This window comes from Pagrus major, chromosome 8 (genome assembly GCF_040436345.1).
Source record: "Pagrus major chromosome 8, Pma_NU_1.0".
Lineage (NCBI taxonomy): Eukaryota > Metazoa > Chordata > Actinopteri > Spariformes > Sparidae > Pagrus > Pagrus major.
In genome coordinates this window covers 25,984,109-26,009,125 of record NC_133222.1, presented here as the reverse complement: position 1 = coordinate 26,009,125, position 25,017 = coordinate 25,984,109, and the positions used below count along the sequence as shown (strand labels likewise).

At 39.9% G+C, this 25,017-nt stretch overlaps 2 protein-coding genes across 4 annotated transcripts; one reads left to right on the top strand and one right to left on the bottom strand.

Annotated features, from left to right (window-relative positions):
- Positions 1-6,531: 6,531 nt before the first annotated feature.
- On the bottom strand, positions 6,532-21,197 carry gan (gigaxonin). Its single transcript, XM_073472102.1, has 13 exons — positions 20,926-21,197; positions 20,154-20,341; positions 19,847-19,961; positions 19,365-19,715; positions 15,612-15,680; positions 15,376-15,527; positions 14,812-14,933; positions 14,032-14,144; positions 12,659-12,808; positions 11,613-11,749; positions 8,266-8,400; positions 7,918-8,027; positions 6,532-7,831 (listed from the first exon to the last, which is right to left on the bottom strand). The coding sequence occupies exons 2-13, from the start codon at positions 20,327-20,329 to the stop codon at positions 7,659-7,661; spliced, it is 1,803 nt and encodes a 600-aa protein (XP_073328203.1). The 5' UTR covers positions 20,330-20,341; positions 20,926-21,197; the 3' UTR covers positions 6,532-7,658.
- Positions 20,267-24,201, top strand: acd (ACD shelterin complex subunit and telomerase recruitment factor). Of its 3 annotated transcripts, none has more exons than XM_073472101.1 (2): positions 20,267-20,535; positions 22,057-24,201. In XM_073472101.1, exon 2 carries the CDS (start codon positions 22,149-22,151, stop codon positions 23,991-23,993), a length of 1,845 nt encoding a protein of 614 aa, XP_073328202.1. In that variant the 5' UTR covers positions 20,267-20,535; positions 22,057-22,148; the 3' UTR covers positions 23,994-24,201. The 3 variants fall into 3 exon arrangements, with proteins under 3 accessions (XP_073328202.1, XP_073328201.1, XP_073328200.1); XM_073472100.1 differs by lacking the exon at positions 20,267-20,535 and adding an exon at positions 21,453-21,808; XM_073472099.1 differs by lacking the exon at positions 20,267-20,535 and adding an exon at positions 21,453-21,845.
- Positions 24,202-25,017: the final 816 nt, after the last annotated feature.

Sequence of the window (25,017 nt, the reverse complement as noted above, 5' to 3'; positions counted from 1 at the left end):
TCTGCTGTAGTGTCATCTCTTCTGAAGCATTCCAGCAACCACCTTAACAGTCACACCTGATCATATCACATTAAAAGGGCATCTACAAGAAAAAAATAGACAGTAGGAACATTCTATCTGTACTGTCACTCTTCACTTTTCTAACAGTTCCCATGTGCATCAAACTCCAACAAAAACTGTCTTCTCTTATTCCCAAATGTCCAGTAGATCCATTTCAGTAACATATTTAGTCCAAAACACAGTTTTCATGATTAAATGGTGACAAAATGGCAAAAAACTAACTATCTGTAAAAAGACTCATTTCACAGCAGACACCATTTTCCCTCTACGCCAGAGATCCTGAGATAGACGTTTGATTGACAGCTCATTTGATCAGATAAGGGCTTCTAAGCCCACCCTAGAGCCTAAAACAGCCAATGAGTGATCGTGTAGACATGTGAATCACTATCTCTTCTTTCTCCCCACTCCTGAGCCACGTACATGCCAGCCTCCGGATGACTGATGCATCATATAGTCAATGTGATTTCAAATCCAGTAATATATAGTTTAGATCAGTTTTTAAAGCCATAAACTTGAAAATCATGCAAGTTTATGTCATTTTATGTTTGCTCTTTGCATAGGCTGTTTTCCCACCTCAGCACTTGTTTTTTACTATGTTATACGCATAAAGTAAATGTACATAAGGAAAAAAAAAACTATAATGAGTTTTTGCCCCTGTTATTCTCAGGAAGAGGTATTTTGAGGTCATAAAATTGCATTTTTTGTCAGGTGCCTAGATATTTCCTCAGAAAAACAAATGTTAAGTGTCCATTTTCAGTAATGTTGTTATTGAATTTGAACCTGTACCATGTAAGACTATATGATGTGGACCCACTGTGTTTTCCATCAAATGCGGGCAGGTATCTGCAGGCATTAAAAAATGCAGGTGAGAAAAATAAATAAATTATTCCGTGTGTTCAGACTCCTATAGATTGAGATTAATAGCTTGGGGAAAAGAAATCAGCGTATATCCTTTTAAAACCATGCCTGTAGTCCAAACAGTTTAACAACAGATTTGAATTTACTTTGTGCTAGACTGGGATAGGTGTTTTAGGATAGTTTGACATAAGTTCCCAAGAAAAAGAACAGGTTAAGTTCAATTAACCATGAATTTAGTTTATTCATATTATTTATTTCATAATTCCTTTATCATTTATATAAAATTGAACACTCTAGGGGTCCATAAAACCGGACTGTTTGAGGTTAGCAAATGTAATGTTTGACCAGTTGGTTAAGCGTTGCAATTTCCAGCCCAAAAATGTGCTCTTTTCTGAGACCTTTCTCTACAATGTCTCTGCTGAGTGCTCATATCTTTACATATACTGTATAACCTGAACACATAGAAAATTGCCATTTTTATCGCCCAAATCAAACTGAAAAGTGCACTTCAGGTTGAATGTACTGTTGCTTCTATTTCACACATGAAGGGATGATATCATATGTCAAATGCAGGTGGAAAAAAATCTGGCTTGATGACGTCACATCACTGTTCTGAAACTCACAAAGGAATGAGCCCAAGGGAACAAGGCTTTTAAAACGCTGGTGAGTGTTAAGGCTGAGCAGCGAGGTGCAACAGTCTGTATACTACTGCTCTCTCAGAGCCGACTGAGCCATGTTCAACTGCTGTTCACATAGAAATCTTCTCCATTTCGGCCTTCAAAGTTCTAGTTGAATATTTGCTACTACCGCCAAGATTTGCTTGACTGAGACTTGGAATCAGCTCCCTATCTCAAGGGTCTGACTCACAACAACAACCACCTCAGTGTTACTTCTGAGGTTTCCACATGTTCCCACCGGGCTGCCTTGCACTTCCCCTCAAGCCTCATTTTCTTTCTGTTCCACCCCCAGTCCCCCATCAGTGGAGTCTCTCCTGCTGCAACACCACTGTGACTCCAGCCAGTATTGTTCTGGAGATGGGTTACAACATGTCAGCAGCCTGTCTGCTGTTTTGACAACAGTCAATGGAAACCAAAGGGGGAAGAAAACAATGCAGTAAGAATGTAATGTGTCATTGAGCCATACTGATGTACTGATTTGGCAATAATGGAAATGACTTGATATCTGAGGACATTCAAAATTAGTGCTGGAAATCCATAATGAACATCGTTAAACAGAACTATTAAATTTGTGAATATAAGATGTCAGCATTTGAAATGTCATTCTCTGGTACAGCTCAGCACAGTATCAGTGGACCTGATACAATTTAATTACATGCTGTATTTTGTTGCTGAACCGATCAATACAACGCTGGTTGTCTCTGGGAAGGAAGCCCTTAAACTGAAATGCTTTCAAAGAGACACTTCATGAAATGAAAATGATTCACAATGAAATAAGATTGAATGAAATCTTTTTTCCTATTATAGGTTTGACTTCAGAGAAAAGAAACTATTGTGGATGGACACCAATGCTTTGCAGTTAACTTATTAATTTGTTATTCTGTATCTGCTGTTCGTTCAGATTCTCAATGGTCTCTTTGTCCAATGTTCAGGTCCAGTGAAGAACCTTCATAACATGACTGATTTCTGTACTGTACCACACAGTTGACTGATTCAAAGCATTTGATCTGTCTAACACTCAGTTATCTCAATCAATGGTGCAGCATTGATCAGTCTTAGCCATTATAAGCCATGCAGTATCTTACTGTAAACCTGATAATGTACCTGATTCTTAAGTGCCATGTCAGCAACCCCTCCCCCACCCCACATCAGTCACAGGACCTAGTCCTGGGAGTGGTCACGAGAGCTGCTCACTTAAATTGAATTACCTCCATCCTGGTCCTGCTACGTAATCCTGTTAATCCCTTGTCTAGACTTTTCCTGATCAACACACATACATTGTATACTGCTGATACTGATAAACTTGGCTAGACACTCAATTTACACTAAGCACATTGTTACCTTGTTCCAATTTAGGAAGAACACATAAAGCATTATCTGTTAATTTACACCTACATTCAAAGTAATCAGGAGAAATTTTGTGTGGAACACAACCTGCTGAAGAGAGCGTTATTTAAACCCTTACCAAGGGAAACGAGAACATTGAGAGTTACCAAAGTACTGAACTGCTGAAATGAACAGAGGAGGCATTCTAGTCTTCCCAGTGGCAGAGTGAAATGACAGCTTCTAAGTGGGACCAACCAGCTATGAATCCATCTCATGCAGAACAAGATATTCCAACAACTATCGGCCACATCGAGAGGAAATTTATAATGGACACTCACGGTCCACAGATGATCCCTAATGATTTTGTTGACCTCTCAGCCAGAACCACTGTCAGGTCAGTTTCACTTTGGTCCATGACAAATTAGCTTGATGCCACCAGATTTTTTCAAATTTCCACTTGTTCAAAAGAAGTATCAATATATAAACAGATAGACAGATTAGCCTAAACATTTAGAGAGCAGAATTTATGCTTCACTTTTGCAGCGCCATCTTCATGTTAGAGGTGTAATTTGTAATAAATTGCCAGAATTAGAAGGTAGCTGCAAATATTTAGGGGGCAGCATAACCACTTTCTGCTGCTCATAAAACTGGACTTGCTGCCCTTTGCTGTAGCTATCTTTGGTTGTAGCAACTAACTAGCAGCCTGAGACTGACAGATGCCAGTTTGAGAACAGGGGCTACAATACAGAGGTGATTTACAGTGGCTCTGACCAGGAGCCAGGTGGACGAGAAGACTCGGCAGGTGGGAACAGGAGAGGTGTGAAGCAGCAGTGGAGTGTGAGAGAGTTGGGCATCAGCAGCGGGCGAAGTGACAGTTCAGGTCTTTTGATGTGGGGTTATGTGAGGTACTTATCCCTAGTCATGTATTACCTGCAGTAGTCATCTCGCTGCCGGAGTGGAGAAGCAGCGCCAGATGTTGTACTGTTGAGGGAATGTAGTGCCAAAGGAAAAGGCTGTTTAACGGTAAAGTTGTTTGTTTTATTCAAATTTTATGACTTTGAATAAGGACATTAATAAGGAATAAGAAATTTTATGAACTTTAGCCTCACTTCTGGTAAAATCTTCAAATCTTCAATCCTAACATTGACCACAGAAATCAAAGCTACAGTAAAATAAAAAATATTTTTATTGAGTAGAGAACATTATTAATGGCAGTCACTCAGCTTTTGGTACATCATAGAGTATAAAAGGGGCAGTAAGAGGATGATTTTAACAGATTATACTTACTTATACTTGTGAAATAGTTGTGTGATCAAAGTCTAGCTCTCATAAAAAATATTGGCATCTGGTGTTTGGTTGCATACAAACAAAAAATAGGAATAAATGGGATGAGAGATATTGTTGACCACTTTGGTGTTTAATTCCTTTGACGTAGATGAATGACACACATGTAACAAATTTTTAGCATTCATCAGTTACAAAAGCACAAACTGAAACGGGAGTTTAACTCCCCATCTTTCACAACATGACTCAGTTTAGACTGCTATTATTTTCCCTTATGGTGTGTTCCAGTGTATCACAACACAGACAGTCATACAGTTCTAACATGTGAGAACAAGCTTTGTTTACGATACAGAGCAGCTCGGAAATGGAGTGTATTTACTGTAAATGATGAGACTATGGAATGTTAAGTGTCATTGCAAAAATAAGGAAGCATGATATTCTCAGTCGGGCCTCAGCAGACTTGTCTTGCTGCTTTGTAGAGCTCCAGGAAACACCTTTTTTAGCTGGTGTGTCATATCAGTGTGAAGATACTGTACAATACTGTTCTTTTTCTGACATGGATGTTTGACCTAGGGTGGGACACTGTAGCAACAGAGACCCTTTCATTTATCTAACATAATATTCAAAAAGATCTTTGATATAGCTTTCTAAGTTGATCATCATTGACGATCAAAGCCTGTTTTCCGGCTGTGTATACAACATTACTGAAGGCAATAAACCATTTACAGCAGAAAATACCTGCAACAGGGAACCTCGAACTGTTAAGAAGCTGACCTCAGCAGAATCTGATTTCTGGCACAGTGTTGTTACTATTTATGAGTACATGAGCACATGTGTGATACAGCCATCTTCACCTCAGTAAAAACAAAAGAACACCAAAGTAAAACAGTCGACAAATGATATTTGAATATCTGATGAGGTGATGTTACAAAGACAAACTATTGGAAGTCTTTTACTTTCTGTTGCTAATAGTTTCTCATATTACTCTCATTTATATTTTGATGACAGTTCACCTAATGAAGCTGTAGACCGAAGTAAAAATGGTGGCAAAGTGAACTAAGTGGCGAGTTTACTGTAGTTACAAGGTTACAACAGTTAATGTTGAAGATGAGCACCACACTCAGCTGGTGCTCCTCTGTCAGTTTAAGATATATAGAATTCTGTGTTTTAAATTTTGGTGGTGTTTTTTTTTTCTATTTAGATTCCCATTGTTCAAAAATGTTCAAATATTTTTTAAAAATTACTGGCTTACAAGATTATTATAGAAGTGATATACAACTCTGACTCCAACTGATTCTAATGCCACAGTTTTCTTAGTTTTGCACATTGAACACATCATTGCACAGTATTTGTTTAAAACTTACAGGGTTATCTTACATTTTTGTATTGCAGAATTACTTAGAATTTTAAGTGAGCTTGTATTAACACTCCACTGAGTGTGTATCTACTTTGTTTGTGCTGCCCCTGAGCTGTGGACAGACAGCAGCAGCTGTAACTCACACAGAACAAATGCCGTCAAGGGATGCCAAAACTGTACTGACTGGAAAGCCAGGTCAGAGGTCGTGAAGGCAGCAACACATCCAGCAACTCAAGAGTGTCACCCGCAGCGACGTTCTGAGCAGGCTGGGCCCACACAGCTCAGTCAAAGATAAACACTGACTGTAAAATTTCTTTTAACCTTTATCATCTACTATTTAAATGATTTTTACACTGTTGGTGATTAATTTGCCGCATCACAGCAGAGCAAAGGTTTACAGTGACAATCATGGCACTAAAGGTCCTTATACACTATGTGATTTTGGGATGTCCAGGATGAAACATTGTAGACTGATGGCCAATTTACAGGTTTGGCAACCCAAGACAGTCAAAAAGTCCTCCAAATTAAACAATATATGTCCTTTGCAACATCCAGACCAACATGTACATGTATTTTGCGATGCCCCTATCAACAGGAGGACATAATTTGTCTGTGCCTCTCAAAACTGTTTTCTATCTGATAGTTAAGATTTAATTGAACATCTTGGTTAGGGTCAGGTAAAGATTATGCTTTGGGTTAAAATTGCTGCTTAGGTAAGATTAGGAAACCTTTGCCACCATGATTACAATGAAAAGTCCTTTGTTAATGTTGGGAAATGGTTCAAATAAAACATCGACTGTCGCCAGAAAACATACTCCCAAAATCTCCCATGTTAAAGTCTGACCTATCTATCCACACTAGCCTCTCCTCCTCCCTCCGCAGACTTTGTGCTTCAATAAAAATGTCATACTACTTCCCCCCTCTCTTCTGATGGACAACAGAAATGATTCCTACAGATGGGGGGGGGGGGGGGGGGGGGGGGCTTTGTCACTAGAATGTGAACAAATGATTTTTTGGCAAGTCAAAAACACAAATTCTATCAGGACCACTTTGTGCATAAAGCTACAACAGTGCCCACACCATGTCCACAGCTTGGTTTTGTTTTGCTGCATTTCAAAACTAGAAAGTAACACGTATGAATGGCATGAGTTAATGTGAGTTGAGCTTTTGATTTTTTTCAACTTACATCGTAGCACTTCAATTCACCAGGCATTCATCATCACACAGTCTGACAAGTCCCAAAACTGATACTGTATAGGCTGACACAGATTGCAACACACAGACTTTACAGAGAGCGACGTGCACTGGACCCACAAGGTCATTATTATAGTACAGTGTGTAGGGGCCATTACTCAAAATGGCTTGTTTTGTGGTTACAATGCATTCTGGTCTATACCGTGTAAGTAGCAGGAGTGAAAGGTAGTTAGGTATTTGCTTTCGACACTGGATTTCTCCCAATGTGACGGCTTGCTCTCCAATTCCACTTAAGTCTCACTTCCCATTCAAGATTTAGATAACTAAAACAATCCCTACCCTCAAACCCCTCTGTACCTGCCGCAAATATCAAATCATATTAAACCAATTATCATTTTGCCTACATTTGGCCCATACTACTTCCCCCCTCTATACAACACCAATACAACACCAAACAACATAATAGATCCTAAAATGCAAATTGCAACACAACAGTACTTTTAAAATGTGTAACATAATCCCTCAAATGATAATGTGGTAGTTAATTTGTCAAATGTTGCTTAAAGTTTAAATCTCTCACCAGAGTAACCGATCACCTGTAAACATTATAAATGAGGAATGTCCTTTAAAAAGAAAGGAAAAAAAAGAAGTAGGCCCAAATCCAATCCCATGATAAAAAGAATAAAATATTTATAATTATTTAAAAAATGCCATAAAACCTATAATGTCAAAAATGTGTTTGGATGAGCTTTTGTCCCCTCAAGTCATACAGGAAAAGGGTCCGAGTACGAAACCCCAGAGCAGAGAGTCACAATCTTCAACATCTATAATACTTTAGTGTTCATAAAATCCCTTAACCCAGACCTAGAGCAGGTAGAAAATACCAGTGTGCAACAGTGGACTCAGACTCGGATTCGGAACATGCCCTGGCTCCACTGAAGGCGGAACAGTCGACAGTTGGCGATGCGCAGGGCGGCGCAGGCTGTTTTGGAGAGGTCACTGGGTAACATGGGCTTAGTGCGATGCCATGTCCCGGTACTGCGGCGAAACTCTCGGATGTAGTCAAAGCTTGTTCCTGTACAGAAAGAAAACACCAGTGTTTCACATTCAAATACATACGTTCCTGTAACCCCATCTGAACTGTGTTGTTGTCTTACTGACCTGTGTCCAGGTCTCCCACTACATAAATGCTGGCTCCGATGGGCACAGCACCGTAAACAAAGGATGAGCTGGTCTGTATACACAGGTTCTGGTCATCCAGAAACATCCACCTGCATCCATCATACAACAACAGATATGGGTATCAACAAAAATGACAATCATTCTGTAATCTTATTGACATTTTCCTGGATTAGTTTCTTGATTTTCTATAATAACAAAAAAGTTTTCTCTCATTTTCCAGGTTGCTAAGAATCCTATTTTAAACTCAATATTTATACTAGATATTTAGTAAAAGTTTTCAATTGTTTTTAAACAAATTCGTCAGAAGCAGCATTTCCATATACTGACCTCCTCATCTCGTCATGGTAGAACTCAGACTTGCAGGTCATCATGTGTCTTTGATCGGGGTTGTCATTCTCTTGACTTCTAACTCCACCGAACACGTAGAGCTCCTGGCCAACTCCACACGCCACTGAACCAAACCTGACAAGGAAAATTACAGGGCATGTAAGAGAGCAGCTATTGAATGTAACTAAGTACGTTTAATCAAGTACTGTACTTAGGTGCAATTTTGAGGTACTTGGAGTTTGAGTAGTTCCATTTTTTGCTACTTTTCACTTCCACTCAACTACATTTTGGAGGCAAATATTGTACCTATTACTCCACTACATTTGTCTGATAATGACACTACTAGTTACCTTGCAGACTGCTGCATCAGAGCCAAAGTAGTGCATTTCTTAATTAATTTATCTTATCTGCAATCGATTAAAAAAACAAAAAAACAACATGGATGATATCCATACATATAAATATATGTATAATGTTTGTAGTTTGGACACTTACGTACAGATACTGTACAAAACTTTTATAGAAGTACTATATGCATATGAATGATTTCCACTTTTACCAAAGTAATACTTTAACATAATATTTTTACTTTTACTCAAGTATGACATTACTTTTTACAACACTGGATAGGAGTGAGCAATATGGATCATATCTTCTGTCTGGATATACACTGCTGCTCAAAAGTTTGGAATCTTACAATTGGTGGTGCAGAGAGGACATTATTTTTAAAAAGGTCTTTCATGCTTTTAGGTTGTAGAAAGTCATCTTTCCAAATAGATGTCATTGGTAAAAAGTGATTGCAAAAAGAAGGAATGTTTTGTACATTAAGAACAAATGCTGTACAATGACTCAACCAGAATGACAACTGACAGGCCAGAAAGATGAGACACAGCAGAACAGCTCAATAAGAACATAAGAAATCACTGCTCATTGTTTTTTTTTTAATTATACGTTTGTATAAAATAGACTTAGCCATTAGTGTGCAAAAGATTACAAAAACATCAGGTGTTGGGATCCACAGATGAAGTCGTTCATTGTGGGTTTCAAAATGGACTCTGAATGAACTCAGTCCCCCAGAATTCCCCAGGCCTTCACACCTAGCTGCAAAGACTGCCCAGACACCCAGATGTGAGCTACTTATTGGTCAGGGTGACCCAAAAGCTGCTGCAGAGCTGCCAGCTGCAGGTCCAGCAGGCCCACATGACTTCTCTCCACAGCAGCGCCATGACGTCCTGCTAGTACCCTAGCTCAGTTAGCATCAACGAAAGGAGCAACTGGTTCCCCCAAGTTTCATGGAACGCTGCACATCAAGGACAGCACTGTTCCAACATTAGGATTACAATGTTGTCCTGCTTGGCTCATCGGCTAAGGAACCACCAGCACCCCTTTAATGTAATGCACATGTGCTGAATCTATGCGGTTTTTCACTGTTCGGGTGTTATTGTAGGTATTGGTAGTTGGCTCTACCACACGGCTAAGTTGATGTTAGTTAAATTATGCTTCACACAGACTAAGGATCCTGCATGCAACTAACCATCTTTTCACAACCTGGCACCACATCACACACTCACTTCTTCAGCCTCGACCATATCACACCTACATGTGATGAGAGCCAGCACATGGTGTGAGCACCACCATTGTTTCTTTGTTTCTCTCCTGTCAGAGAAACATGTGGTGAGCCGCCATCTTGGACCTTTGTCCACCCTTCATCAGCCATGTCGTAGTTCCCTTCAGTCAGTCATTTTGTTTGTAGTTTTTCTAACCCTAAACACCATTTTGTTCGGTTCTTCCAGACACACACACACACACCTGTATATAGTACATTTTGGTTAGATTGTGTGTTTTCATAGTTTGTGTTAAATAAAAGGCTTTTGAACCTACATGCTGTCTAATATTGTACAAGAGTGAATGTCGCCAACCTCTTCTGTGTTAAGAACTCCAAAATCTTTCGACTCTTAAGTGCGTAAGCTGTAATTTTGGTTGTAGTTATTAAGTCAATTATTAATCAGAGTTCCAAACTGACAGTTTAGTACCTTTATTGAGACTGAATTGGCTATCATTTCCCTTCTTCAAGGGTGGTCCTCCTGAGGCAATCTAATGTAAATTAGATTTCAATATTATTATAATTAATAATTATCTCTGATTATCATTATTATTGATTGCCAAATTAAACAAATTCCCCTATAAATGTTGCGTAATGCCCCAACACAGGTGAATCTAAACTTCTGATTTCAGAAAACTTCTGAAACTGATGATTTTATTTTGCCATTTTTATCTGCACATTTAATTCCTAACAAATGCAGATATAGTCATTTATCAAAATGAAGCAAAAATCACAAATTACAACCCTGTCATAAAACAGTCCTGCTTCAGAACATTGCTCACAGTGACCTAATACAACCAAAGATATTGGAGAGACGCTGCTGTATAGCAAGAATTCTCTGTTGACAAATTATATTGTCATGCTGTATATATTGTCACATCGCCAACCCCTATTTAGAGATATAATGCTGAGCCTATTAGGCCAACAGTTGAATGGGGCTGTTCAACTGTCAAAGAATCGTGGCACACAAGCGATTAACTAACCATCAAGAGGCCAGTATTGACAGGGTGAGGGACGGGCCTACTTATCATCAAAGGTTTCACAGCACAGTGACTAATCCAGGAATCACAAGGCAATATGAGTCTACACAAACATGATCAGACAAAAGCTAAATAAATTCTTTCCAAACCAAGAAAAAGAAAAAACTGACTTCAGCTATTATTTACTGCTATAAGTAAAGTTATAAATCAGTTCCTTACAGTGCTGTTTCAAGTTGACATTTGGGTTGAAATTGGTGACAATACAAAAGGAAACTCTCCAAGGCAGGGCGTCACACACCTCCTTAAGGATTCAGTGTATACATTAGGCTTGATTGTCTCTGGAAGTCTAAATACATAGATGGTACAACCAATCAAGAGAGATGCAAACCCAAAGACTGAATGTTGTGTGTTTCTTTCTTCACACCTTAAGATCACAGGTTGTGCTACTACTACAAAATGTACATGGTATGACTCAACAGCCTCAGTCATAGCTACTTCATCTTCTTGAGTAACATTTTGACAGTCATAATGAATGTCAATGTCAAACTGAAACTAAAACCGTCAGTTCTGGGAGAGCATCATTGACCACGCAGCCATGTTTCATTTCCTGTTGTGCAATACAGGCTGAAGTTAAATGTATTATACAACAAGCAAGTGCAAACATGTGACAAAAAGAGAAGATAACAAGACAATAACATGACAAGAAGAAAAGAGATGCTGACTTTAAACTGCCTGTATGTTAACACAATCAGAGTTCGTTTTACCTTCTCTCTTTCAGAGGACAGAGGCCCGTCCATTGTTGGTTTTTGGGGTCAAAGCATTCGACAGAGTCAAACAGCTTCCCGTAGGAGCCCCCACCCATGGCATAGATCTTCTTGTTCATGGAGGCGTAGCAGCCGACCTGAAACAGAAGTCAGACAAGGCTGTACAAGTCAGAATTTATAAAAAGGTTCACTGTGGAAAATGAATATCTTGATCTCAGTTCTGTCTAATTTCCACAATTGCATTGCAATTTTTAACTGGTCATTTTAGTGACATTGTTAGGTGTGTCTGATACATGGTCATGACAAAGATAACAATCTGGTGTGAGAGACCAAAAACAGGCAACAACTGAATAAGAGTAGATGAGATAAGATGAGAGTTTTGCAAACATTTTCAAAGAAATATTTTCCTGGCATTTTCTGCCTTAGTCTTACCTGTTGACCAGTAAACTGTGAGTTTAAAAGTTAATGTTAATTTTGAGCTACAGCTTTTCAGAATTTTGTTTAGCAGCAGTTATGCAGCGGTAGGCTGACAAGCTACCAATAACTTAAGCACTGGGGCTGTTAAGAGTCTTTGCTGTGCTCCCTAGCCTCAGGCTGGAGGCTGAAGGAGGTTGTTACTGACACTGCAGTCCATTGTTCAAGTGTATGTTAAATTAATGTCACTCCATAACCTAAAACATACCATTAATAGAATGAAATAACAGGTCATTCAAGTCTTATTTGGATCCATTTGTGATAGGAAATATTTTGATAGTGGCAACAAATTTGAAATACTGTTTCTTAGTTTGATTTCCCTTCTTCAGCAAACAAATACTTGTGTCTTAGTGAAAATGTTAAATACATTTGCCTCCATGATTTTCTGTTCATTTTCAGTACAAAGACATTTTTGGTAATATTGCCCAGCTCTCCTACACGTCTGATATTATTTATAAATAGCACTGACAACATAACATTATATCCCCGCTTACTTGTTAGATGTAAAGTACTGTGTTGTGCCATTGTTATGCCTATTCTTTGAAATGTGACATTTGTCTGCATGTTGTTACCTTACGGATCATGGTCATACTGGTTTGCATTTTCCAGGTATTGAAGTGAGGGTCGAACACTTCAACAGTGATCAGCTCCGTTTCTTGATTCTCTCCTCCAAGAACATAGATCAGACCGTCCAGTTCCACCACACCAAAGTTCTGACGAGCCTATGTACATCAGTGACATGACAGTCAAAGCATAGCAATGTCCCACACATTCAACTACACACAAACTCTTTGGGGTCTAATGCTCCATTGAAATCACACATAAGCACAGGTATTACACCATTCCATTTCTGACCACATACAGTCTGGGGTTTGTAAAACAATTTTTATCAACAATTCCAAAATGTACATTGCTGACAAATCGTAATGAGGTTCCAAATCTTTGGACTTACCTTACATTATGTGATATGTGACAGCAGTATGTGATAATTTGCTAATTCTTTTTGAAAGATTCTAAATTGAAATCAGTACAAAGACAATATATTTGATGTTTTATCTCATCAACATCATTGAATTTTAGGTAAAAATATAAGCTTATTCTGAATTAGATCGCAGCAAATGTTTCAAACAAGTTGGGACAGGGGCAACAAAAGAATGGGTAAGTTGTGGAATGCTCCAAAACACCTTCACTCAGGTAAACAGGTTCATTGGTAACAGGTGATAGTATCATGATTGGGTATGAAACGGACATTGTTGAAAGGCTCAGTCGTTCACAAGAAAGGATGGGGTGAGGTTCACCACTTTGTAAAACACATGATTGTATAAAGGATATTACTACATGGGCTCAGGAACACTTTGTAAAACTATTGTTAGTAAACACAGTTCATTTAAAAATGATTGCATTCTGAGTTTATTTACATTTTACACAACGTCCCAACAGTTTTAGAATTCGGGTCATATACTGAAATATAATTTTGACACATAACTACTGTTTAGAGTGTTCAACAATATATAATCAATACGAATGACTCACTTTTACCAATGAAATTTAAGGAGAGGATTGGGGTAGTTTAGTCCACGTCAAATCTGCCTGTTCTGCCAGCATGGTTTAAACTGAACCTGTTTTGCAGCAATGCTGACACCCAGTGGTCATAAAGTTAAATAAACAAGTCAGCAAAAATATTCTGTCATCTTTAATGTAACATGGCTGCAAAAACATGGTTTGGATGATGGACAAATAATTTATCCTGCTTAAACAAATTGAACAGCAGCAAATTCAAACTTACAAACAAAATACACATTTTCAAACCTTTTCAATATAAGAAAAAGGGACAGAAACTCTACTTCAAAGTTCATTCTCAGCTGTTAATCTACATTTAATGGAGGGATAATTCTAACTCCTGAAACCTCACCAAAAGTGAGGTCAGACAACGGGCTGAGTATACCTGTAGCATTGTTGGTATGGGGCTCCAGGTGTTGGATTCTGGGTCATATTTTTCTCCACTGTCCAGGACAGTGTTGTTTTCATCTCTTCCTCCCATCACAAACAGAAAACCCTCTAAAAGACACAAAACATGGACTTAACATGGACTTTCATATTTACTGAACCTGCTAGTTGCACTGTTCTATTAAAACCCTAATTCTGATGAAAGAATCATTAATTGAAGGAAATCATCATAACCAGTGTTTGGCAAGTTACTTTCAAAATGTAATGTATTACCTATTACTACTTACTTTGATTTGCAAGTTACTTTAAAATATTACGGTCTGTGTAGAGTAATGTGCTAGTGATTACACTACTTTTGCTTTACTTTCACCAAAATAACCACAGAAGTATAACAAGGCATTATAAAATGTAAGAGGGTAATATTGCCTCACCGCAGGAAAACTTCTGCTGTCACATTGTAAAGAGTTCCCAATACAAAGACTGCACTTGATTATTACATTTTTGCCCTGTTCTCAGATAAACTCTAAGTAATGAGAGTATATCCATTTAGAGTCTGACTCTACAGCCATTTTTGCATTCCTTTAGCAGGATTCTTTCGGGTGGCAACATGTTGCCTCAGATTGTAACTGAACCTGTATGTTAATGAAGTAATATATAACTGTTATGTGTTACTTCTGTAGTGTGTTACCCTCAACACTGTTCATGACATGGGGCACACATATTTTATCTGCATCACTTCCGTGATGATGGATTTTCCTGGCCTAAGCCCAGCACTGACCGGCAGCTACCACCCCGTGGCCGAGGCGGGCTATGCTCATTGGCTGCAGCTCGATCCAGGCCTGTCTGTTGGTGTCGTAGAGTGGACACATGCAACGCGTCACAGCAGTCGCCTTCCTGTTTCTGTACAAGACAAAACCACCAGACCGAACAGGATGTGAGCAGACAGCGTGATCTGGGTGAACTAAGCACTACTTTAATCTCTTCAACATTTTACTCTAATAAACCATTATTCTATCTGTCATTGAGACATGTCATTATGTGTCTTGGACATCATTCACACATGACAGAAAATGGCTGCATACCAACTACAATTCAAGACTGTTCACAAGGCAACTTTAGATTGTTCTATTTGAATAAAATGACTTTGAATTTACATATTTTCATGCCAAAGAAATTCTGAAGATTTGAATTGCTTAGTGTTTTCCCTCAAAATTTGGTGAAATATATTCAAGAGGCTTCTTTGTAGGCCAGGATTGGACAGAATGTGTCATCATGTTGATAAATAATTACATGTCCAAACAGAATATAAATGATAAAATAAAGATGGTGGACAGTGACTCACTTGCGATCCTCCCCCCCTGCGACAACGATACACTCAGAGTAACCTCTGGGTTTGAACGCAGCGAGCAGAGCCTCACCCTGCAGCTGACCCTCTGTCAGCACCGGCTGACAGTGCTCTCTGATCACCTCCCTCATCAGCGGCTCTCCCAAGGCCTGATGGGATACCATGTTGTTATACTACTGGTAATACTATGAGGTATACAGTTAAATCTGGGCAACACTTTAGTGTTTCCTTACCTGCTCTCTCAGGTAGCCTATGTCCAGGCCATGCAGCCATACTGCAGACATCACTTCCTTCATGTGTACCTGCAAATACAGATAGAATAAGACTCACTTTGTGGTTTATGGAACAAACAATGGCATTTATACCGTGATCTGGGTGAATACTGGATTCTGATTGGCTTGAGGGTGTCAATTAACTTTTGATATACAGATACCTCTGGAACTCAAGTAGCTCCAGTAACCTGAATCTAAAATTAGTGGCATTGGCATCAGCTGGCTGCAGACTCCTCAACATTTGACATAAATTAAATGATTAAAAAAAATATGAATATTTTATTTACAACACTGTGTAGTCCTTCAGTGCATCATCCTCTGAACAACACAGGGTGGCACGTGTAACACACAAGCTGCATGAAGCAGCCCATACATAAAAAGGTGAGTAAACCCTGGTTGATTTAATAAAGCTGGTTAAACTGACTTTGTGTGTGTTTACTCACCACTACAGCTGCTACACTGTCCCTCTGAGCTCACTGGTAACAAGCGTCCCTCCCACATCACATTCACTATTCAAGTAAGCATTTCAATCAATCAATCTTTATTTGTATAGCGCCAATTAACAACAAAAGTCATCTCATGACACTTTCCAAATTGAGCAGGTCTAGACCATATTCCCCGATTAAGCAAGCACTTTGTCGACAGTGGCAAAAAAATAAAACTGCATTTTAACAGGCAGAAACCCCGGAGAACAACCGGACTCAATGGTGGGCTGCCATCTTCCTCGACTGGTTGGGTTGAGAGTGAAACAGACGGAGGGAGAGGGAGAGGGAGAGAGCAGGGGTGAGAAACAGTGAGAGAGAAGGGAAGAGGGGGGCTACAGCAGCCACAGCAATAATAACAGCCTTACTAATTGAGATATGAGTATCAATAATACTAAAAGTACAATGATGATGATAATATCAACAATAATAATAATAATAATAATAATAATGATAATAATAATAATAATAATAATAGGACTCAAGCAGGACCACCATCTATGGGAACCTGCGAGACGAGAGCACACAGACACTCTGGGGAAGAAGCCAGTCAGTAAAATTAATTAATGATACATGAATGTGCAGCCCTAATTATAAGCTTTAAGTTTTAAGTCTACTCTTAAACGTAGAGAGGGTGTCTCCCTCCCAAACCAACATTGGAAGATGGTTCAACAGGAGTTGATAGCTGAAGGCTCTGCCTCCCATTCTACTTTTGGAGACTCTAGGAACCACAAGAAACCCTGCATCCTGAGAGCGCAGCGTATGAGTGGGGTAATATGGTACTTTAGAAGATATGCCAGTGCCTAGCCATTAAGGGCTTTGTATGTGAGGAGGAGGATTTTAAATTCAATTCTGGATTTTGCAAGAAGCTAGTGCAGAGAAGCGAATATGGGAGAAATATGTTCTCTAATATGAGTTCCTGTCAGAACAGCCGCAGCAGCATTCTGGATCAGCTGGAGAGACTATAGAGACTTATTGGGGCAGTCTGATAAAAGAGAATTACAATAATCCATCATTTGGGTAACAAAAGAGTGGACTAATTTCTCTGCATCTTTTTGAGACAGGATGTTCCTGATTTTTACAATGTTCCGTAGGTGGAAGAAGGCAGTCCTTAAAATTTGCTTCATGTGGGAGTTAAAGGACAAATCCTGATCAAAGATAACTCCCAGATTCCTTTCGGTGATGCTGGAGGCCAGAGAAATAACGTCCAGAGTAGCTATATCTATGTCTCCTGGCTGTTCCAAAGTCGAGGCTTAAATCTAAAGGCGACCGAGCTTTCTCTGTCACAGCCCCTCGACTTTGGAACGACCTACCTGAGGAGATAAGGCTTGCAGAATCAGTAACTTCTTTTAAATCACTTCTTAAAACCCACTTTTATAGACTTGCCTTTTTGTGATGTCGTCTCCTCTTTTACTTTTTAATTTTTAAGTTTCATTTTATCACTTCTTATTTATTTATTTTTATCTTCCCAGTTTTGTTTGTATTCTCTGTATTTTACCCTATATAATTACTTAATGATCTACCAATTCTTATATGTTTCCATTGCTCTTATATGAAATGTTTTTATTGCACTTTATTGCTCTGTTTGTCTTAATTGTTCCTGAGTATCCTGCTTCTGCTTTCTTTGTCAAAGCACTTTGTAAACCCTGTTTTTAAAGGTGCTATATAAATAAAGTTATTATTATTATTATTATATCATTAGATAGTGTGCCTCTAAGATGTTTAGGGCTCAGCACAATAACCTCTGTTCTGTCTGAGTTTAGAAGCAGAAAATTGCAGGTCATCCATGTCCTTCAGACATGCCTGACGTTTAGCTAACTGATTAGTGTCATCTGTCTTAATGGATAAGTATAATTGTGTATCATGAGGAGTTTTACACGAAAAAATAAATAGGAATTGCAGAGACAGGCCCTTGAAAGCAGTCTAAGGACACACAACCTACAAAAGATATTGAAAAAGGGCTGGGCGACATAGCCTTAAAATAGTATCTCCACATTTTAGGCTAAACCGTGACACACAATTTATTTCTCAATCCCTTGAAATCTGCTCAAAAGCATTTTTATAAATGCTAAGACTGGGCGTCAAAATCTAAACTCACGATTGTTTTGACCAAATACCCCGATATAGATATCGAGACAGTATTGTATGGCTAAATATTGGTGCTTTGACAAAATATTAACACAATAAGGTTTTTGATAAATAATCATCAGTAATGTGGATATAAGGATTAAGTGGGCAAAGGCAAGTATTAGAACAAGTAGAACAGTCTGGTTAGTTCAGAAAGTGACATCACTTTACTGTAATGCTACCTTTTAAACCGGGAAAAGTCAACACTTCTGCCATATCACAATATGATATCCAAAGTCTAAGACCATACATGGTGTCATATCACAATAATGATAAAATATCTATATATTACCCAGCCCTACACTGAAATGATGGACTACTTTAGACTAACTGAAAGGAAGATAACCATTATTTAAGGTTTTAATAGAATTGTTTGTCCTGTATTGGCCTATTGTTTCAGGTAGCCATTTGTTTTCATCCTTATAAAAATCAACTCTTAAGACTAGTTTGAGTTGTGTTATCAACTCTACATTTATCTTAGTCAGTGTTCATCATAGCAGTAAAGCAGTTTAAGTGCAAATAGATTTGAAACGTTTGTACTGCATTACAGACTATATGATTTTCATGATTTAACTCAAAATCTGGGTTAAATACTGTGGTTATATTATTTTTACTAAATGGATTAAAACATGAAGAAACCCTGATATGATCCAGTAAGAGGTTATCCCCAAATACCTCCTAAACCCTCATGTTTATTTAAGGCCAAAGCAAAGTGACTTCTACTGCCATGTCACAAATATCTGAGGCTAGAAAACTCATTTATTGTATAACTTACTAATCAGAGAAAGATCATAAACCAACTTATCAAATAAACCTTTTGGTTCAGAAAACTCTTGCAATGAATTAGCTGAGTAGGTATCAGAGAGAAGGTAAATGTCTTGATCTAATCTTAATACGAACTTCATTCTTATTTATTATAAAGCTTCCCTCATTAACCAATTTGACCATATAACTGTAGTTAAAACTTGAAACTTTTTTTTTCAATCAATCACTAAAATGTATTAGTATTTTTCAAATCAGCAGTTCCTAGTTGCAAAAGAGTTGCAGGTCTACATTTTTCATAGCCTCTTATCTTTACACTGAACCTGAAGTGCTCATCACCCACCCTGCGACCCTCGGGGTCATGTGCGAACCATCGCACCACAGCCTCCAGCACGTGCTTTTCGTTGCCTATGTTCAACTTCTCCATGGCCAGCACTTCGCAGAGCCGATTCGGGGGCAGCTCCCTGAATTCCTCAGAGACAGCCACATCTGCAAAATGTGTCTGCAGGAACTCGGTGGCGATGTAGTGGACATGGTGAAGGCAGTAGTGCAGAGAGAAGAGCCTGATGCCTATGCAGTTCTCTGCAGTAATGCAGCTCTCCAAGAACTGGCAGCACAGGAACTTGAGGTCAGTCATGAGGAGCAGGTCAGATGCCTGCACCATGTCCTGGATGGTCTCTTCACTCAAAGTGATCTGTGTATGAAGGACAGACATGCAGGTGTTGAGACAAAGACGAAGGTGGGGACGCAAACAATAACCTATGCTTACCAGACCAAAAAAACAGTGCGTGTGTCATTTTGCTTTTTAAAAGTCTCCACACTCACTTCACCACTGAAGATGTAGTCCAGGATCTGTTTCATGATGGACATGGAGACTCCTTGCAGCTCAATCCTGTATGTAGACCCATCTTCCTTTGGAGGATTGTAGTTCAGCTTGGTCCTAACAGGAAACCATTAACACAACTTAATGTCAATTATGACAATAAAACCTGTTGTACATGTATCATTCTTGGCAGCACCATTGTCCTTGTGAAAGTGGACACACCCATGTTACAAAAGATAACTAATGCATGACCATATTAGGGCTGGTGTAACTGAGTCAGCGCTGAAAGATCAGGGCACATGTTCTGACCTGATATAAGGGCTTGCAGCAGCCAAGATGTTTTTCTGGACGGGAAGCTCCTCTCCATCAACCACCAGGAGCGCGTCGTGAAAACTTTGCTCATGCCAGAAGACGCGAAGCACTCGGAGGAGTTTCTGGGAATGTTGAGGGTCCGAAACCGTCGAACCGGGTTCAGAATGGGGCATGGCTACACCTGACTTCAAACAAATTAACAGGAGACAGTCTTCAGTGCGGTTTGCACAAAAAGACAACACACAACACTGACATTAAAAATGGCTTTACAATGCGTTTGCAGGCTACTCCCTTAGTTAGTCATCTGCCACAACACAACACAACATAACACAACACGGTGGGCAGCAGCGAGCTGTGCTTAACATTTCAACGTTACAAGGTAACTGAAATACTGCGCAGCTAGGAGGTTTTGTTGATTACTGTGGAAAAACACAACTGTCTCTTTCACTAACAGGTTTCTAGATTAAGTTTGGCGAAGGTGCTGGAGAAAATGGTGCGTATGGGCTATGCTAGTAGCAAAACAACCGTCAACAAACAACAGTTCATATGTCGAAGACGATAAAATGTCGCTAGCCATGGTATTCATAATTCAGTAGCAGAGGAGGTGACTTAGCCGACAGTCAATGAGCCAAATAATTGGCAAATGGGTAAAGCTACAAACACATAAACATAGTCTGCAGCCCTGCATTGTACGTTTAAAATGGTTCAAAGTTGTTATGTCAGTCCTTTCATTTTAGCAATTCAAGTTTACTCTTCCTAGGTGTCTTACCTTAATACTACGACACGTTTTTTTCTTTTATGGGCATACGCTGTACCTAACTACAGTCAGGACAACATAAATCTCTCCATGCGAAAATGTTCCAAGTGGACGTGAAGACATGTATTATGCTGCGTTCGCTGCAAAAGGAAATATGGGAAATACGCCTCCACCATGTTGATATGTATTTGTGTGTATGAGAAACAAATTGTATTGGCTATATATCCAATAAAAGTTAAACGATAAAAAAAATATATATATTCCCATACGACAGTATTGTGTAATCAAAGCTCTCATAAAATCTAAGACGTTTACAATCACAGCCATTCCATGCTAGAATTCATCTGGCACCTGAATGCACCATCAGCTAGGTGGAAACCGTGTAGATAAACAACGTCCCAATACTTTGGGAGGAACCTTTATAGGAAGAGGATTTTACTTCTGTAACGTCTGTAACAGATATTAGTTAAGTTGTACCGATGACTTCGCGTAATTTGTTTTATAAACTAAGACAACTAAGACGGTGTTGCGTGTTTATTCTCTAGATGTCGAAATGATTGTAAGCAGTGAGTTTCAAAAAGAAGCGGAACGGAGCCCCAAAACCACTTTGACAACATAAAGCCGTCAAAATTGTATTTCCGGTGTGAGTAAAATCTAAAACCCAACTCGTATTGTGTGGGTATACTTAAGCGTATAATTTAGTAATAAAAAATTAATGAATACGCAAATCTTATTTTCATCGTAAATATTCATGGCCATAAGTTACGGGTCTGTGCAAGAGTACATAGACCTAACATTTGCGCTTTTAATTTGAAGGAAAACCTGTCGTCACTCTGGCCGCTGTTACCTCTGGGTAATATGAAAACAAACGTCGACGCCATTACTTTGGACAAACGTAAATATTATCACGCTTTACGCATGATTATATAAAGGTAATAGTGTCGACTACTTGTGTAGGCTAGTATATTGTACTGTGCTAGCTAAGAGCATCGTGCAACATTACTGTAAAACTACAGTGGAGACGCACTAATGTGCAAAATCTGCAACGCTTAGATTCAATGATATCTTTTTCCCGCGATTTAATAATGTGTCCCGTTAAACCAGCAAATTGGTGTTTTATACGGTAATGTCTTTCTTTTCTAGCTCCCGTGGTGATGCTGTGGTGGAGGAACTACTGTGCATCGTAAATATTCTGACGGAACGTAACTGGCGACACACAGGTTGACACTACAAACATGCCTCGACCTGCTCGGAGCAGGCTGTCTCCATGGATAGAGAGTCTGATCCTGAGTTATGGCACCCAGGAGGAGAGCAGCGGGTGGCTGAAGGCTCATGTCATCGGGGTGGGTGCGATGCCTCAGGACCAGGCTCAGGGCTCTGACACCCCCACAGGGCTGCTCTTCCTGTCCGACGGGATGCTCCAGATCCCTGCCATCCTCACCGCCTCCGCCTGGGAGCATCTTCAGGAGAAGGAGGACCGCGAGACTTTCACCAGTCTGGTCAACACAACAGTGTGCATTCAGGACTACCGGCTGCAGTTTTTCATGGCCCACGAACAGACTAAATGCAGGTTCTTCTTATCAGTTGGAGAGCTGGCTACCACTGCAGCCGGTCCAGTGAAAGACAACACCCCTTGCTGCACGACACTGCCCTCCGTCAGACAGGAGATCTTTAAGACATGGAGGGCCATGCTGGGTCAGGAGGTGCAGGATTCTCAGGCAAGCCAGTGTGGGTTTGATCTGTCAGAGCTGCTGGGGGAGTGGCAGCATGACTGTATGCAGGCTCTTCTGGAGGATGTTAAGGAGAGGCTGATGACAGCGAGCAGCCATCCTGTGAACCCGCAGCCCTCAACCTCAATTTACACCCCACTGTCAACCCAAGCGGACACAGCCACAGCCACGAGCTGGGACGTTGAAAGGGTCGGATATAAAAGAGTGAAATGTTTTAGAGTCCCTATAAAGTATCTTCTCCTCCCAGAGGAACATACTATGCAGCTGCCAACACCACCAAATGTTGGAAGCAGTTCAGCAAGTGGGCTCCCTGCTACTACGGGGGACAGAAAGCAAGATTTGCCTCAGGTCTCCAAGCCATCAGAGACCACACAGCCTTCTGTTGATCATGCAGAGTGGAGAATAGCCAAGCCAGCAGTTCTGGTGACAGGCCACAACACCATTGAGCCCTCATCTCTTCTGGTGGAGGACAGCATGCTACATGGGGTCATGATTGCAGGGATGACTGACAGAAGCATCAGATCCTCATCAAACCCCTGGGATATGTTTCCTCCACCATGTGACACCTCCTCATCCTCTAATCCATCCCCAGACGCAACACCAACCCACTCACCACACAATCCTACTGCTGCTGAGGCCAAGCCCGATTGTGCTGTCATCTTAACCAGCACGCAACTTCCTGTCCACAGCTCGAAGGAATCCCAGCACACATCAGAGCACAGCAAGGGAGAACACAGCTACCTCCCGCCGTACCAGAAACTACAACACTTATCTAGCCTCCCCACCACTGCTGGCTCTTCAACTTCTGTGGCGCCACCAGAACCCTCTATCAACCTGCTGTCTGCCACAGATGAACACTGCACCAACACAGCACAACAAAATCCTCTGACTTTGGACCAAGAAAGACAGATGTTGGAGCAGGACATGGAGGAGACTGTTGAGAGAAAATGCAGAAAGGCAAAGAGAAAGAGAAGTGAGCCCACACCAGAAGCACTTACTGCCGTAGTGGATGAGGAAGAGGCAGAAGCTCAGATTGGTGGGAGTCCTCCGTCTTGGCTCTTTGACACTCAGACAGGCTCCACAGAGGGCAGCAGTTACCAACAGGGTCAAACTGCAAGGACTGTTAGGAGAACGACGCCCACTGTTCACAGTGATGGTCAGCTGTTCTCTTACTCTTACCGAGTGTCGGGACAGAATCTGCAGGACTTCAGTCAGTTCAAAGTAGCTAAGTCCTGGCTGCACTGGGCTGTCAAGTATCTTGTTGTTCCAAAACAGAGAGATAATCCACACAACACGTCAGGAACCTCCAATCAGACGTCATCTGAAAGGCCCGAGGTTACCTCACTTTAACTTCCAAATGTTGATGAAGATGAAGCTCTGTTGTTGTTTCAGTAGTTGTTTTCAGCATGTTCGACATTACAATCTCCGATATTGTATATTTTATGTTAATGTTCCAGAGCAGCTTTGTATAGTTGAGTGTACATGAGTTGGTAAAAAAATCTTGGTACATGCTAAATTTTTAACGTGTTCGGTGAAAATAAATAAAAACACATTTTGCAACAAAGTTGCTTTGTTTCAACATGACCCAAGGCTCACTTGCCAGCTTTTCCCCCCTTAACTTTCAACCACATCTTGAAGAAATATTCGTAGGAAGTTTGATCATGTTGTAACATTACACTCAGCTGTCCACTGAACTTGACAAAAAAAAAAAGTATTAATGCTTAATACTCCATTAATCATCTTGGCAACGTTAGGGTATAAACATCAGATATACACTTTTGACACATAAGGGCCTTTTGAAAAGAACATTTCACATAAAAATTATTATTATGTCATTATCTACTCACCCTCAAGCCGATGGAAATTAGGATTAAGTTTTGTAGTTCAAAAAACTAGGAGCTTAACAGAAAACCGGGGTTGCATCATTCTCCTAAACAACTGAAGTAGATGTGGACTTGTTTTAAAGCGCATAAAAAGCGACTGAATAAGCCCTCAGCCTCCATCACACAAAAGGCCTCTCTTAGTGTAAGTGTGGATAAGGTTTCACATTCTTACACACTCAGTTGTGTAAATTGTTTCCACACTAGTTTTGATGTCACAGCATTATGCTCATCCGTGTGTGACCTGTGTGGTGTGTCATCTACCTGAATGAATCTTCTCAGGCAGCAGGTTTATTTCACATCTGTATTTTATAACAAAGGACAAAAGAGTAGGGAGCTCTGTTTTGCAGCAAATCCTCCTTTTTTGGATTAAGATATGTTATTACATAGGACTCTGTACAATGCATAGTGATCATATAGTGGATTTAAATTCACGTAAATAAAATAAATGACAACAAAGATTGTTTCTTAAATTTACAAGGAGAAATTAGCCT

Excerpts from the sequence above, each read along its gene's own strand:
- acd (XM_073472101.1), top strand. The coding sequence starts at position 22,149 with ATGCCTCGACCTGCTCGGAGCAGGCTGTCTCCATGGATAGAGAGTCTG.
- gan (XM_073472102.1), bottom strand. The coding sequence starts at position 20,329 with ATGCCCCATTCTGAACCCGGTTCGACGGTTTCGGACCCTCAACATTCC. Across the intron at positions 14,145-14,811 it reads CCACGGGGTGGTAGCTGCCG|AGGGTTTTCTGTTTGTGATG; the intron begins GTCAGTGCTGGG and ends TGTGTCTTTTAG. Across the intron at positions 7,832-7,917 it reads AGTGGGAGACCTGGACACAG|GAACAAGCTTTGACTACATC; the intron begins GTCAGTAAGACA and ends CTTTCTGTACAG.